A 13,640-nucleotide genomic window follows, 5' to 3' on the forward strand; every position below is an offset into this window, starting at 1 on the left:
TGTTTATCTCATCTTAGTTGGCCTCTCTGATTGAATTCCAATACATAATTACCTCATTTATGACAGCTGGCAAATTATGCTGAGGGACATGTACTGTAAAGGAATTAATTATATCAGCATCATGGTTAGGAACTGTAGTCCCCAGTAAAGCTGGGGATTTTCCTTTCTTGCTGTCCAGTATATATCATGAAAAGGCCCCTGCCCTGCTTGAAGGCTGGGCTTCTAATCTTATTTGACATGATTTAAACAATGGGTTCTCGATCAATGATCCCTCAAAGCTGAGTGCAAAATTATTCTGAGGAAAGTCTATGTTCTTACTAGATTCTCAACGATCTACTTCTTCTCAAAATAGATTAACAGTGGCTTATATTGAAGTTAAGTCATTTACACTCATTTTTTTTACAGGGAATCTACATACCCTATGAATAGGAAGTTCTTATTGCTTACCTTGTTCAAAAATTGCTGTTGGCATTTTAGTTAATTTGATTTTTTTGAGAAAGGGGTATGGAACAAGCCACTTGCAATCAGGAGAATCTTTACTCGATTAAAAGTCCACAAATACAAGGTAGGATACTAACCTCTAAAATGCTACATATTAAATATAACCTCAAATAGGTAAGGTCATTGATGCAGAAAATACGATTTAAGTCATCTTCAGTTTATATTGAGTCTGAACAAAATTTAATGATGATAAATTAGAGAATTTCAATATAGTTCTATAGGGTCAGCTTGATGGTGCCCACCAGAAATTCTATCACTCAGAGGCTGAGGCAGGGGGACCAAGAGTTTAAGACAAGCTGGGCTACATAGGGAGACTCAGTTCAAGAAAATCATAAAATGGGGACTGATGAGAAGGGTCAGTGGGTAAGAGAGCTTGCTATGAAAGAAAGTGTGGGGTCCCATGTAAACGAAGATTGCTTGTTCGTTCCTGACCTCCCAGACCTAAATAATCACACAGAAACTGTATTAATTACAACACTGTTTGACCAATAGCTTAGGCATATTCCTAGCTAGGTCTTACATCTTAAATTAACCCATTTCTATTAACCTGTGTTGTTCTTCTTTCTTCTTTGTTCTTCTTTCCCGCGGAGGTTGAAAGGAAACTCAAGATGCAACAAGCCACGTGCAACCAGCTTTATTGCAGGGAGGGTGGGGCGTCCTCCACCGTGAAGGGAGGAAAGCAGAAAGAGTGTGAATGCACGGCGTTTGGGCTTTTAAAGGGGACCCCCATGCATGTGCATCAAACATTACGTTACGTTACATTCTGTGCCTGCGTGCAGGGTCCCTCGTGTGAGATGCTGGGCTGGGAGCGTGTGCTCCTGGGAAATATAGTTCCTTAGGCAAGCGATGCTCAGGGGCCTCCTGGGGAATAACATGTGTATCTCCACGAGGCTGTGGCCTACCAGAAAGTTTCTAGTGTCTTTCTCCTTTGGCAGCTACATGACATCTCTTTGACACCACCTACTCTCTCTATCTCTTCCATCCTGGCTGTATTTTGCCCTGCTACAGGCAGAAGCAGTTTCTTTATTAACCAATGGTAATAAAATATATTCAGAGCGTACAGAGGGGAATTCCACACCATCTCCCCTTTTCTGTCTAAATGAAAAAGAAGGTTTTAACTTTAACATAGTAAAATTACATATACAAAACAGGCATCAAACAAGAATTACAATTACAGTATTTCTTTATGAGTCTAAAGTTTTATATCCAATTTATCTTTTATCATAACTAAGGAAAACTCTATCTGTCTTAACTCCACCAAAGGTCCCAGAAGGATATAATATTACCTAAGTTAACAGGCAGTACATTGTAAGCAACTTACAAAACTCTAGAATTGATAGAGACATCTCACTGCCTTGGACAGTCATCCAAAGTTCTTCTGTAAAGTTGGGGCATCCATCTTCAGCCTACAGGACCATAGTATCTGGCAAACTTTTCCATGAAGTAGGAAATTTTAAAGACTGTTTAGCCTATATTGGCAGTTTGTCAGTCACTTTCTGCTGTGTCCTGCAGAATGTCTAGCAGACTCTTTCATGAAGGAGGAACCCTAAAGGACCATCCCATCCTTTGGAAAGTTCAGCAGTCACTTTTATTTGTGTACTGCATGTCCAGTTCATATAGCATGCCATCAACAGTCCAGGCAAGAGCAGCTTCTTGCTCAAATGGCTAGCCTTGTCAAATTGAAGACAAATTCCATAACAAGTTTCTTCAATACCCATCAACCTCTCTGAAGTAATTGGTGCTGCAGAAGACATATCTCACTATTGAGAAAAGTCTAACTTCTTAAAACATTTTAAATGCTATATTCCATAGGTTTTTTTTTTCAAGACAGGGTTTCCCTGTAGTTTCTAGAGCCTGTCCTGGAACTAGCTCTTGTAGACCAGGCTGGCCTCGAACTCAGAGATCTGCCTCCCGAGTGCTGGGATTAAAGGTGTGCGCCACCACCGCCCGGCTATTCCATAGGTTTTTGAAGTGTTAAAGATTATCTAACGTATCTCTGAATATCTAGAAAACCTAATGTAATTAAAATTTTGATTATGATAAAATAACTATCTATTAATATCTGTATTTCTTAACTATAGATTACATTTTTAAATAAGTTGCACAAACACAATACGTTAAACAAGACTAAAAATATGCATATACACAGTATTACAAAATCGACATTAAATTTGTATCAATAGACCAAGATCCATACCAAGGTAAAGTATTCATCTCTATAACATATCTCCACCCCCCCCCCTTTTTTTAGAAATTGACTGTGACCATTGGAAATTTGGATGAAGTTGCCTCCAATCTGCTTCCTGCTGTTTATTGGGCAATGTATTTTTAGGGTTCACCGAGACCTTTCAGGGGTCTTGTTCAATTAAACCACATTAGCCTAGAAGGAATCCACAGGTTCTCATTTTCTATGGAAACAAAAGCAGAACTCCTTTCCCAAGCAACATATCTTAGACCCAAATTTTGAAGTTAATATGCCTTTATATTGGTTTAACTTAGCAGTCCCCAGACCAAATGTCTCTCTGCAGTCATGAGTACCTGAAATCCCAGCACTGGGGGGAAAGACAGGTTGATGCTGAGAGCTTGCTGGCCAGTCAGCCTACCTGAAACTATCAAAAAAGTGAAGAGTGACAGAGGAAGACATTTGACAGCTGTGATGGTTTGAATGGAATGGCCCCCATAGGTCCATAGGGAGTGACACTGCTTGAGAGGAATCAGGAGGGGTGGCCTTAGTGAAGGAAGTGTGTCACTGGGATCAGGCTTTGAGGTTTCAGATGCTCAAGTCAGGTCCAGTGTCGGTCTGTCTGCCTGATACCTGTGGATCCAGATGTAGAACACCAAGCTACTCTTCAGCACCATGTCTGCCTGTGTGCTGCCATGCTTCTCACTATGATGACAATGTTCTAAACCTCTGAACTGTAAGTCAGTTCCAATTAAATGTTTTCCTTTATAGGAGTTGCCATGGTCATGGTGTCTCTTCACAGCAACAGAAACTGTAATTAAGATAACATCTTCCTCTTGCCTTCTTGTGCATACACATGGGTGAATGTACCACACCCTTCACATACAAAACAAAACAGGAAGAAAATTAGATTGCTAAATATCCATTCATTTCTTTTGTTTGAAGAGAGATTTGTATTTGATATATTTGAAACACAACATGAGCAATCTAAATTCACACTAAACAATCCTCTTAGGACATTGAGTTATTTCATAAAAGATTATAGTGAAGTTGTCAGAACTAAAGTACTCATCTGTGACCATTTTAGTTATGACAATGAAGACTAAAGCTGGAAGGTTTGAAGGGAGTGTTCTCATAGTTGCCTGATTAAAGTCAACCAATGGCAAAGATTCACAATCTTGCACACAAAGTAATTCTGTGAGCTGTCTAGTCAGCCTTGGACTATTACATTTGATTCAACCTGTTTAAACTCTCTTTACTATTTTGTAAATCTTCACCCAGATGAATACTGGAGCCACTGTGACCAAGAAAATAATCTTAACTTCCTTTACTAAATGGTTCCATTTTCATTCTTTCCCGTTCTGTTTTTTTAAGATTAATTTATTTGTTCTGTATACAGTGTTCTGCCTGCATGTATGCCTGCATGCAAGAAAAAGGTTCAGATCTCTTTATGTATGGTTGTAAGCCACCATGTGGGTGCTGGGAATTGAACTCAGGACCTCTGGAAGAGCAGCCAGTGCTCTTAACTGCTGATCCATCTCTCCAGACTTCTTTCCCATTCTTAAAGGAATCAAATCATATTTGTATTCGCTTTTCATTTCTATGACAAAATACCTGAGACAAACAAAAGGAGGAAAACTTATTTTGACTAAAAGTTTAAGAAGTTTCCGTCTATGGCTGCTGGGCCCTGTGCTTTTGGGTCTGTGGCCCATCTCGGCAGAAGTGCATGGTGGAGGATCTCCATTTACCTTGTGTGCTGTAGTGTTCACCTCTGAACTGAAGCATTTCCATCCTGCAGGGAGGATTGTTAAGACTAGGAAGTAAAATATCTGCCAAGTCTCAGGAAATCCCTAAAACTTAGGGTCCACTAGGCTCCTCCCTCCACTAGGTTATAGACACAGAAGATTGCTGGGGAAAGAAGGGACTCTTTGGCCTGCTAAGCTTCCTTTGTACCCTGTAGTCTTTCATCCTACCTATCAACTTATTGCCCATCTCGTCCTCTTCTTTGTCTTAACTGTTAGCACAGAATGAAAGCCTCCTCCTAATCCATCACCCTGTTTTCCAGATAGGAATCAGAAAAGCAATTCAGGAACATAAATCAGATTATGCCTCTCCTCTGCTTAAACTTAATGAGCATCTCACTTCAGAATGAAATCCCAACATCTAACCCTGGGAGGACCTGGCTTTGTTCATTTCTTTCCTCACCTACTGTGGTCTTCTCTCTGAGTTGTGGCTATTCTACCCTTTTAGGGTTGTCATCTTCTATGCATGCTCTTGTGTGGAGGTGTGTGTGTGTGTGTGTGTGTGTGTGTGTGTGTACCCACATGTGTATGCACCCATGTGTACCCGTGAAATCAGGGGAGGATGTCAGACATCCTTACTCTACCTTATCCATCGCTCTCCACCTTATGCCTTGAGACAGGGTCTCTCACAGTACCTAGCACTCAGCTAGCAACCAACAAGCCCCCGGTAATCCTCCTGTCTCCATGTCTACACAGCACTGGGGTGACAGTTGCATGCCACCATGCTAGCTCTTCACGTAAGCACTGGGGATTCAAACTCAATTCCTCACACTCACAAAGCAAGCACTTTTACCCTACTAACTCTCCTCCCCGGCTCCTTACACAAAGTTCTTGTGGCTGCTTTCGGCTCCATCCCAGCCAGAGTACTCCTGCCTCACAAGTTCCTCTTCTCATCAAAGTCAGTATCTACCCATTTGATCTTCACTAGTGTTCCCTGTTTATCACTATCTCAACTATCTACTTGTTTGTTTTAGCTGGGTTCATGCAGGCAGGGACATGCAAGCGGTGTGCCTGTCACCTAAAGGTTCTAAATCCAAGAAATATTTGTTGAATGATTCAGGCCTTAGGATAGCACACAGAACTTAATACTCTATCTCTGCTTGTTTTTCCAGCTTATTTGTATTCAGAAGTGTTACTTTATTTTAGATTTCTCTGACTAAAAGGAAGTCATATGTGAAAGAATTATTTCTCTACTTCAGATTCATTGCCTGGCTCCATAACATGAAACATGTAGCCACTTTGACTACTACTTCCCTACAATGCCCTACACACTTTCTTCTCAGACTCTTCTCAGTGTGTGTACAGTATGTCTGATGATGAATGAAGTGGTTAAGCACTGTGTAGTCTACTTTTCTAACGCACCAATCAAAACTGTTCTTCATAAGCCACGGCATCCATGTTAATACTGAAATCTTATTTTTAAAATGTCTAAACACAGCTCTGCTATTGCTCAAGATCAACCTGGTTAACAGTAAACACAAAACCACATTGTCCTCTGAAGAGCTCACATGGCTCTTGATTTCTTCACTTACTTTCTCTCTTTAATTTCTCGTTCTTTGATTTCTTCATTCAGATATGTGTGCAGTGAATCTGTACTTATGTTAATCTTTTTTGTTTGTTTGCTTTTTGAGACAAGGTTGCACTGTGTAGCCCTGACTGTCCTGGAACTCTCTTTGTAGACCAGGCTGGCCTCAGACTCACAGAGATCAACTTGCCTCTGATTCCTGAGTGCTAGGATTAAAAGCATGTGCCACCACTGCCTGTCATTTTGTCTTGTTGACCGTCCTTTGCTTTACAGAAGCTTTTCAGTTTCAGGAGGTCCAATTTATTAATTGTTTCTCTCAGTGTCTGTGCTGCTGGGGTTATATTTAGGAAGTGATCTCCTGTGCCAATGTGTTCAAGTGTACTTCCTACTTTCTCTTCTATGAGGTTCAGTGTGGCTGGCTTTATGTTAAGGTTTTTGATCCATTTGGGTGTGAGAACTTTCTTATTTAGAAAAAAGGGAGGTGCTGTGGAAACTCCTTCAGCCAATAGCCTGTAATATACCAGCCTACTTGGTGTGGTCTCTTGTACTATAAATGCAATGTTAAACTACACGGTCTCTCTCTCTTTCTAGGCTGCTGAATTCAGTTCCTGTTCCCCACTCGTGCAGAGGACTGTGATCTGTGAGTCTGCCCCTAAACAAAGAACCCTTTATTATACTCAATTCTGAGCTAGTGTAGGATGACTTTATAGCATCCACTACAAGGAGAGAAGGACAAAATATATGTTATTCCAAACCCTAGCTCTGCACAAGTAAGGAAATTACTGACACTCTTTAAAATCCTGGTAGAACGTCAAAATGAGCCTGCCAACATATTTTCTGAGAGTCAATACACTGTACAGGTGACAAGAGTGTTGGCATTCTCAAGGGTTAAGGACTCCCTGAACCCTAGAGCCAATACCATGCTCTTAATACAAGATATTTGAAATCAAAGAACTGAGCCCTGGTATTTGTCACATATTTGGTCAAATTCCAAATTACCAGGAGTCTTGGCAAAGAGAGATATAATAACTGATGCCCTTATAATGATAGTTATAGTAGATTTGCTAGAACAAGCTAGAATGTTACATCAGCAATTTTACTTATCACCATAGAGGTTACATAAGTTGTTCCCAGAGCTGCCAATGTCACAGTGTAAACATCTATCCAAGTCCTGCACTACGTGTGTGCCGCTTGCCCTTTTGTGGTCCCTTCAGAGGGCAGGGGTGAACCCCCAAGGCCTAATACCCAATGCCATACGGCAAATGGATGATAAATCATGCACTCTTTGGCAACTTGAGATACCTCTCTGGCTTTGTGTATACATTGGCATTGCCTGTGGAAAGAGCCTCCACTGTTATTAAGGCCCTCAAATTGGCAATGCTAGTCGTGGGAGTAACCTCAGCCATAAAAACTGATAATGTGTCATAACAATTTTCTGATTTTTGTGTGTTCTTGGCAGATTTCCCATATGACAGAAATCCCCTACAATCCTCAGGGACAGGCCATAGTGGAAAGAGCAAACCGGACCCTTAAAGAGTTCTTGATCTGAGGCAAAGAGAGATCCTAATCTTGCTTTGGTGGAGGTCCTTTTCCACATTAGTTTCCTATGATTTGAAGATAAGGGATTAAGCCCAGCCTTCAAACACTAGGCTTCCTGTCACAGGACACCCCCTGCCACTGGTACAGTGGAGGGATCTTATATCCCACCAATGGCAACCCCCAGACCCCCTACTGACCCAAGGGCGAGGGTATGTTTGCATCTTAAGAGTGCCACCACTCCAATCTGAATACCTCCCAGAGATGTTTGTCCTGCTACAGACCAGGAAACCTTGCCCAAGGAAGAAGCTACAGATGGGTGATGTATACTGCTCTTTATACTGCTGTTTGCTCTGCATCTCTGGAGGATTTGTAGGCCCTTGTCCTACTACCCTCTATTCTTTTGCCCATGGCTATTGAATCCCCTATATACCCAGTTTTGCTTACATCTAATGATAGTTTGGGGTTGTTTTTTATGGACCTAGTAACTACACATAGAAAACTGGAAGGCATATGGTTCATGGAAGAAATATTCTGCTTCACTATAAATGTTTCCTCCCTCAGTCCCTGTATAAAATTATATAGCATGACCATGGGAGACTTTCATGGCACCCTTACTAACAGAATCAAGAAGCTTGGAGTTTCTTGCCCCACTCATTAATTATGAACACCCATTAGTTCCTCAAACAACATCCTTGCCACCTTTGCCTCAATGTTCAGCAGTGTCCAGATTTTTGTAGGGCTCCCCATCCCATGGGAATGTTGCCAGCCTGTTTTCTCCTCTAGATTTGGGGATTATCCAGTACAACTCGGTATGTGGAAGCTCTCTGCACTTGGTGTCTCCTACCTTACTCTGCATATTCTCGGAGATCCCATACATTTTCAATCTGACCCTATCATAGGCAACTGGGACTTATGTGACCCCTCAAATTGTCATTATTTGCACCCTTTGACACTCCTAAAGGTGGTCGTCTTTTTAACGGGACCTACTTCCATAAAAAGCATATGGGTCAATAGACAGAAAGAAGTGCTGTAATGTGACACAAAAATACCGAATTAACTGAAGGCCACCCCAGTCTTTGTCCGACCCCCTTCTTTCTAGTAACTAATGCTTCCAGTGTCAGAGATCCCCTCAAATGCTCTCTCAAGATGAGCTCCCGATAGCATGCTGGCTGGGATACTCGCCAGCAGCCCTTTAGGTGCCCATTGTCAATGCTATCCACTTCTACGCCATTACCGTTATGACTCAAATCCAATTAGAGGAGGTGGCTAGGACAAAAAGAGACTTTGGAATTAAGGTCACTGTCATTACGGCCACTGTGCTGGGAGTGGGGCGAGCAGTGGCCGGAACAGTGCCACTAACACAAATGGCCACTACAGCAGAAACCTTAAATCAAGTAGTCGCTTAGTCTGTTGAGATTCTACATGCTCAAGAGATAACTAATCAACATCTTCATCAGGCTAAACATGTATTACAACAACAAATTGATCTTTCAGCTGAAGAATTGACTTTGATAAAGGATATGTTTATACCAAACGATTTGTCTCACCCCCTACAAGGTTTTCAATACTTCTTCAAAAAGATTCTGATTGACAATACATAAAAGGGTCATATAAATTCCTCAATTACTCCATATTACTTTGGGAACAAGTTCATTGACTAAACATGACTAAGAAACCACACATGTCCTTAGAGACTGAATTTTTGATGAGTGTATGCAACAATTTAAAAAGACTTTTTGATCCCTCCTGGATCCTTATATGTTTTGCTTGGGGGTGTGGTACTGCTAATTCTTGTTTTAAATGTTTCCTACAGCTTAACTGTCAACAAAAGGTGGCCAAGGCGACCTTCCAGGTACTAATGGCTCAGACACTCAAGACAAAGCCCTCCTAGAGAGGTAATGCATGGCTTACTGAGATTCAAAAGGCTACTGCCTGACCCACCACCCTGACAGCTCACCAGAATTAATCCAGGATTTGTTATGCTGAGCCCTCCTGAGGTGGGGACAAGAAGGTCAGGGTGAAGCACCCTAGCTCCCACTGAGCATGTCCTGTAAAAATAATAAAGGATGCCTATGTGGGATGACTGAGCCTTAATGGGCCTGAGAGCCAGCCAGCCTAGGCTGATATTAAGAGCATGTGTAGTAGATATTTCCTAGAAGCCAGCCTGGGTCTGCCAGAGCCCTGACAACATCAGCTGAGTCTGACAAGAAATGATGTGGCCCTGTGGACAGTGGCCACATCACCTCAGCAGATGCCAGCTCAGTGGACCCCCCCCCCCCCAACATACACACCAAGCAAGGTAGGGGCATGAAAGGCTTACCCCTTCCTGAAATAAACTGAGCTTTCAACATGTTCCTGGGGCCTATGTCATTGGTTCTGCACCACTTTGCCTGGCCCCCAAGGGACACCCTCTGGGACCATGCCACACTTTATTGTATATATGTGTGTGTGTGTGCATGCATACGCATGTGTGTGATCATGGTATGTCTGAGTACATGAACATCAGAGGCTACTCTCAGGAGTCAGCTTTCTCCTTCCACCATGACTTCCAGGGATCAAGCTCAGATGGGCAGGCTTCTGTGCCTTTACCCGCTGAGCTATCAGCCCATGTTTCCTTACTTCTTCAATTAATATTTTAGGTTAGTACACAAATTATTGTGTTTCAGCATGGCATCACCATTCATCTGTATCACTATATTTTGTTCTGCCCAGTGCCCAACAGGCCCCTGCCCTCCCCCCTCACTCTGGTCCCTTTCTTTCCCTCAGTACTCATTGTGCTCTCCCTTTGCACGACACCCACTACCCTCTCCCTTTGCACGACACCCACTACCCTCTCCCTTTGCACGACACCCACTACCCTCTCCCCTTACAGGACACCTACTACCTTCTCCCTTCCCACGTTATTTAAGCTCTCTTCTTCCCTCTCACGATCTCTTACTATTTCTGTAAAGTGTAATTCCGACCACCTACCTGACAGACATAAAAACGGAAATGAAAGAAATATAGATAAATCTGAACAGACTGAGCCAGAGAGCAAGAATTTCATAGAAAGTTATTTATTATCAGAACAGTATGCTTCCTTATGGTTAAGATCTATTTATTATGCTATTTTTTTTTTACAAATACCAAAGTTCTTCCACCTTTTCCCAAGTGAATACGCATGAGTATAAAAATGGATGGTTTGCATACTGCCCACCCCATCTCCCACTGTCTGGATCACCGGGAGGTTGTGTTCTATGCACCGTCTCTAGAGGAGCTGTTCTCTTCTTCTACTTATTCACAAGGCAGCGCTCAGTCGTCCTCTTGCTCATTTCTTTTCTGCCAAAGGAAAACAAGAATATGTTGAGGAAACACATTCTAACTAGGCTGTCTGCCCAGCCAAGGTCACTATCAGAAAGTGTAATTTTCTGGAGGTCTTCACAAAAGATGTGGCTTGAAATTGTGAAAAAAAAATGCTTTAACTAATCTGATAAGCTGGCTTATTACCTGGCTCCTGGATGACAACCCTCAGGCATCTGAATACTCTCTTCTCTTTCTTATACAGGCTCACACACTCCGACAAAGAAACACACATATTCACAATCACCATGTAGCAGAGGAGACTTGATCTTCGAGCCCCATGACAACATACATACTTAAAGCTAGCAGTATGCAAATTTTTCAAATGAGTATGTGTCATAAAAGTGTCTTCTGCCATCCTAACTGACAAGTTATCCCTTCACCCTGAAGTTCCTACTTCCTTACAAAGCTGCCTAATTCTTTCACTGTGGTCCTTTAATCCATAATTAGTGATAAAAGTCCAGGTGGTCCAGGACTGAAAGGAAGTGCCACAAAGCACGCTTGGATCCCAGCACATGAACTCCCATATACTGTACCAGTTTAAGGAAATCTATGAGCTTGTAAGCGTCTTCCCCAGTGGAGAGGTCCACGAAGTCCTTGGGCAGTCGGTAGCTCAGGTAGGGACTGGGCTGCACCGTGACTTCACTGTTTGTGCAGCGGAAGGCTGGAGAATCCTTTACAAAGAGAAAACACCAAAGTCTGTTATTTTGTTTTTCGGTTGACTTTCTAAACTTAAAAACAACAGTAACACAATTTCAATGCCATTGTTCTCTTCTGTACTAGAGAAGGAAGAAAGCAAGACTCTAAAGTAAGAGAAGGTACCAGACTTTAAAATACTTCTACATGGTTACTAGAAAGTAAACAGAAAGCCTTTCAAAGTAGCGTTCCATTTAGAGCTGGGCGGGTCTCTAAGAGTTGCCTGTACACAACACTCTGTGTGGTGGAGATGGTCCTGAGCAGGACAGAGCCCAGCGCTAGTCTCTAGGCCCAAGCAATGCCATACAGGCCAGAACTCTGTGCTATGATCATTTTTACAGGTGCACGGTTGGGAGGTATGCTCTTGCAAGTACTCTGCCCTTGGGGAAGTACCTTGTCCTTCACAGTGAGGGCAAATGAGTACTCTGAATTCCATAATTTTTTATACTTCTCTTAGATCATCTGCCATTGCACCATCTACGTGAACTGCAAGTTCATAGGTCACTAGTCTTCCAACTCATTCTTTAGTACACTTGGTCAAGTCTTGTGTATACTATGGACATGTTGCCTTGTGCCAAAAAGGCCTCTAGAGACAGAAGGCCTTGGCTATGGACTTCCCAGGTGGCAGATATGTAGGTGAGGATGGCTGATGTGCAGCAGAGGAAGACAAGATGGGAACTTAGACAAGACGGGTGGCCTGCCTGAGCATGGGTGGGAGGTATTTAACTGAGCAAAGGCAACGTATCTGTAGCTATCAATGAATATAACTCTTCCCCTCCCAGCAACCATTTACTTTGCCTCTAGTTCCTCAGGCAAGCAAGTTTAAGGGTAGAAAAAGGTAATGCAAATTTGCAGAAAGAAAGGTTAGCTGTGAAGATGGGAAAAGGAAGAGTGAAGCTGAGTAAATAAATGTGGTTAAAGAAAAAAAAAAACAATTAAGATGGGAGCTACATGAACTTGGCTGAACCCCAACAGACAGGAATAGACAAGAGGGTGAAAAACAACATGCTAAGTTCAACAGAGAGCTCAAGGCTTAGGAGAGCAGGCAGGGGTGAGCTCAAGTGTTAGGAAGGCAGGCAGGGGTGAGCTCAAGTGTTAGGAGGGCAGGCAGGGGTGAGCTCAAGTGTTAGGAGGGCAGGCAGGGGTGAGCTCAAGGCTTAGCAGGCAATTAGCTGAGGAGCTTCTCCTTCCTTTAGAGGGGCTGAAAGGATCTGCTGAGAGGAGATAAGGAACAATGGCTGGAAGAAATGAAAAGCCTGGAAGTGGGACCAGCCTGGAGACACCGCAGATGAAAGCTGATCAGGGACACTCACCACAAAAACAGAGGTCACAGTGAGAAGAGGCCCTGGTCTGGGTAGATAGGTGGCCACTGCTCTCTGTGAACGTGCCGCAGGAAGCAAGGACCAGAGAAGCAATGGTACGAACTGACTGAGGGTCAAGGTTCTTCCAGGAGAGCATGACAGGCAGAGCATGGAAAACCAGAATAAGCAGAAAAATTCTGCTTTCCAGGAAAAGGAATGAGCCCGTGGACACTCATTCTGATGGGAAGTAAGAGCCAGCAAAGCTGTGTCTCCTGGACCCTTTCCCAGAGGGCCAGGTCCTGCCTATGCGAGCAAGGGCATAGTGAATGGACTGAAAAGGTCGGTCTTACCTGCCCCTGAGTATCCCCTTCATTGAAGTCACCTCTTAGGTTGTTCTCAGACGTCAGCTCTTCCCAAGTAAACAACAGTGAGTCTGTGACTTCCCCAAATGGATTAAAATCAATCAGCCACACCTTCCCCTGGAGCACAGACAGAAAAAAAATCAGCTAAGTATAAAATAAAAACAAACACAACCTACACACTCTGATTAAACGGGCATTTTTCTATTACTTTCCCTTCACAATCATCTTTAACACTCAGGAACTATTTCAAATGACCATTCCTCAGCATCCCCTCCTGAAGTCCCCTGTCAAAGCAGACAGATCCAAGGGGCTGACTGAAGCAGAGAGAAGAGAACCAGTTAGAAGGGCCCCATTGAGGGTCCATCTAAGCACACTACAAAGAGTACAGGAATG

At 42.8% G+C, this 13,640-nt stretch overlaps 1 protein-coding gene across 1 annotated transcript in view; it reads right to left on the reverse strand.

The window, feature by feature from the left end:
• Positions 1 to 10,589: 10,589 nt before the first annotated feature.
• The window catches only part of Cdc123 (cell division cycle 123), a 41,622-nt gene continuing 38,571 nt past the window's right edge, over positions 10,590 to 13,640 (reverse strand). The window contains exons 11-13 of the mRNA XM_038333226.2: positions 13,236 to 13,364; positions 11,425 to 11,562; positions 10,590 to 10,867 (exon numbers count right to left, since the gene is read on the reverse strand). Of these exons, the coding sequence (XP_038189154.1) occupies positions 10,841 to 10,867; positions 11,425 to 11,562; positions 13,236 to 13,364 (294 nt within the window). The 3' untranslated portion in view covers positions 10,590 to 10,840. The remainder of the gene's footprint in view (positions 10,868 to 11,424; positions 11,563 to 13,235; positions 13,365 to 13,640) is intronic.

This window comes from Arvicola amphibius, chromosome 6 (assembly GCF_903992535.2).
Source record: "Arvicola amphibius chromosome 6, mArvAmp1.2, whole genome shotgun sequence".
In the NCBI taxonomy this organism is placed as follows: domain Eukaryota; kingdom Metazoa; phylum Chordata; class Mammalia; order Rodentia; family Cricetidae; genus Arvicola; species Arvicola amphibius.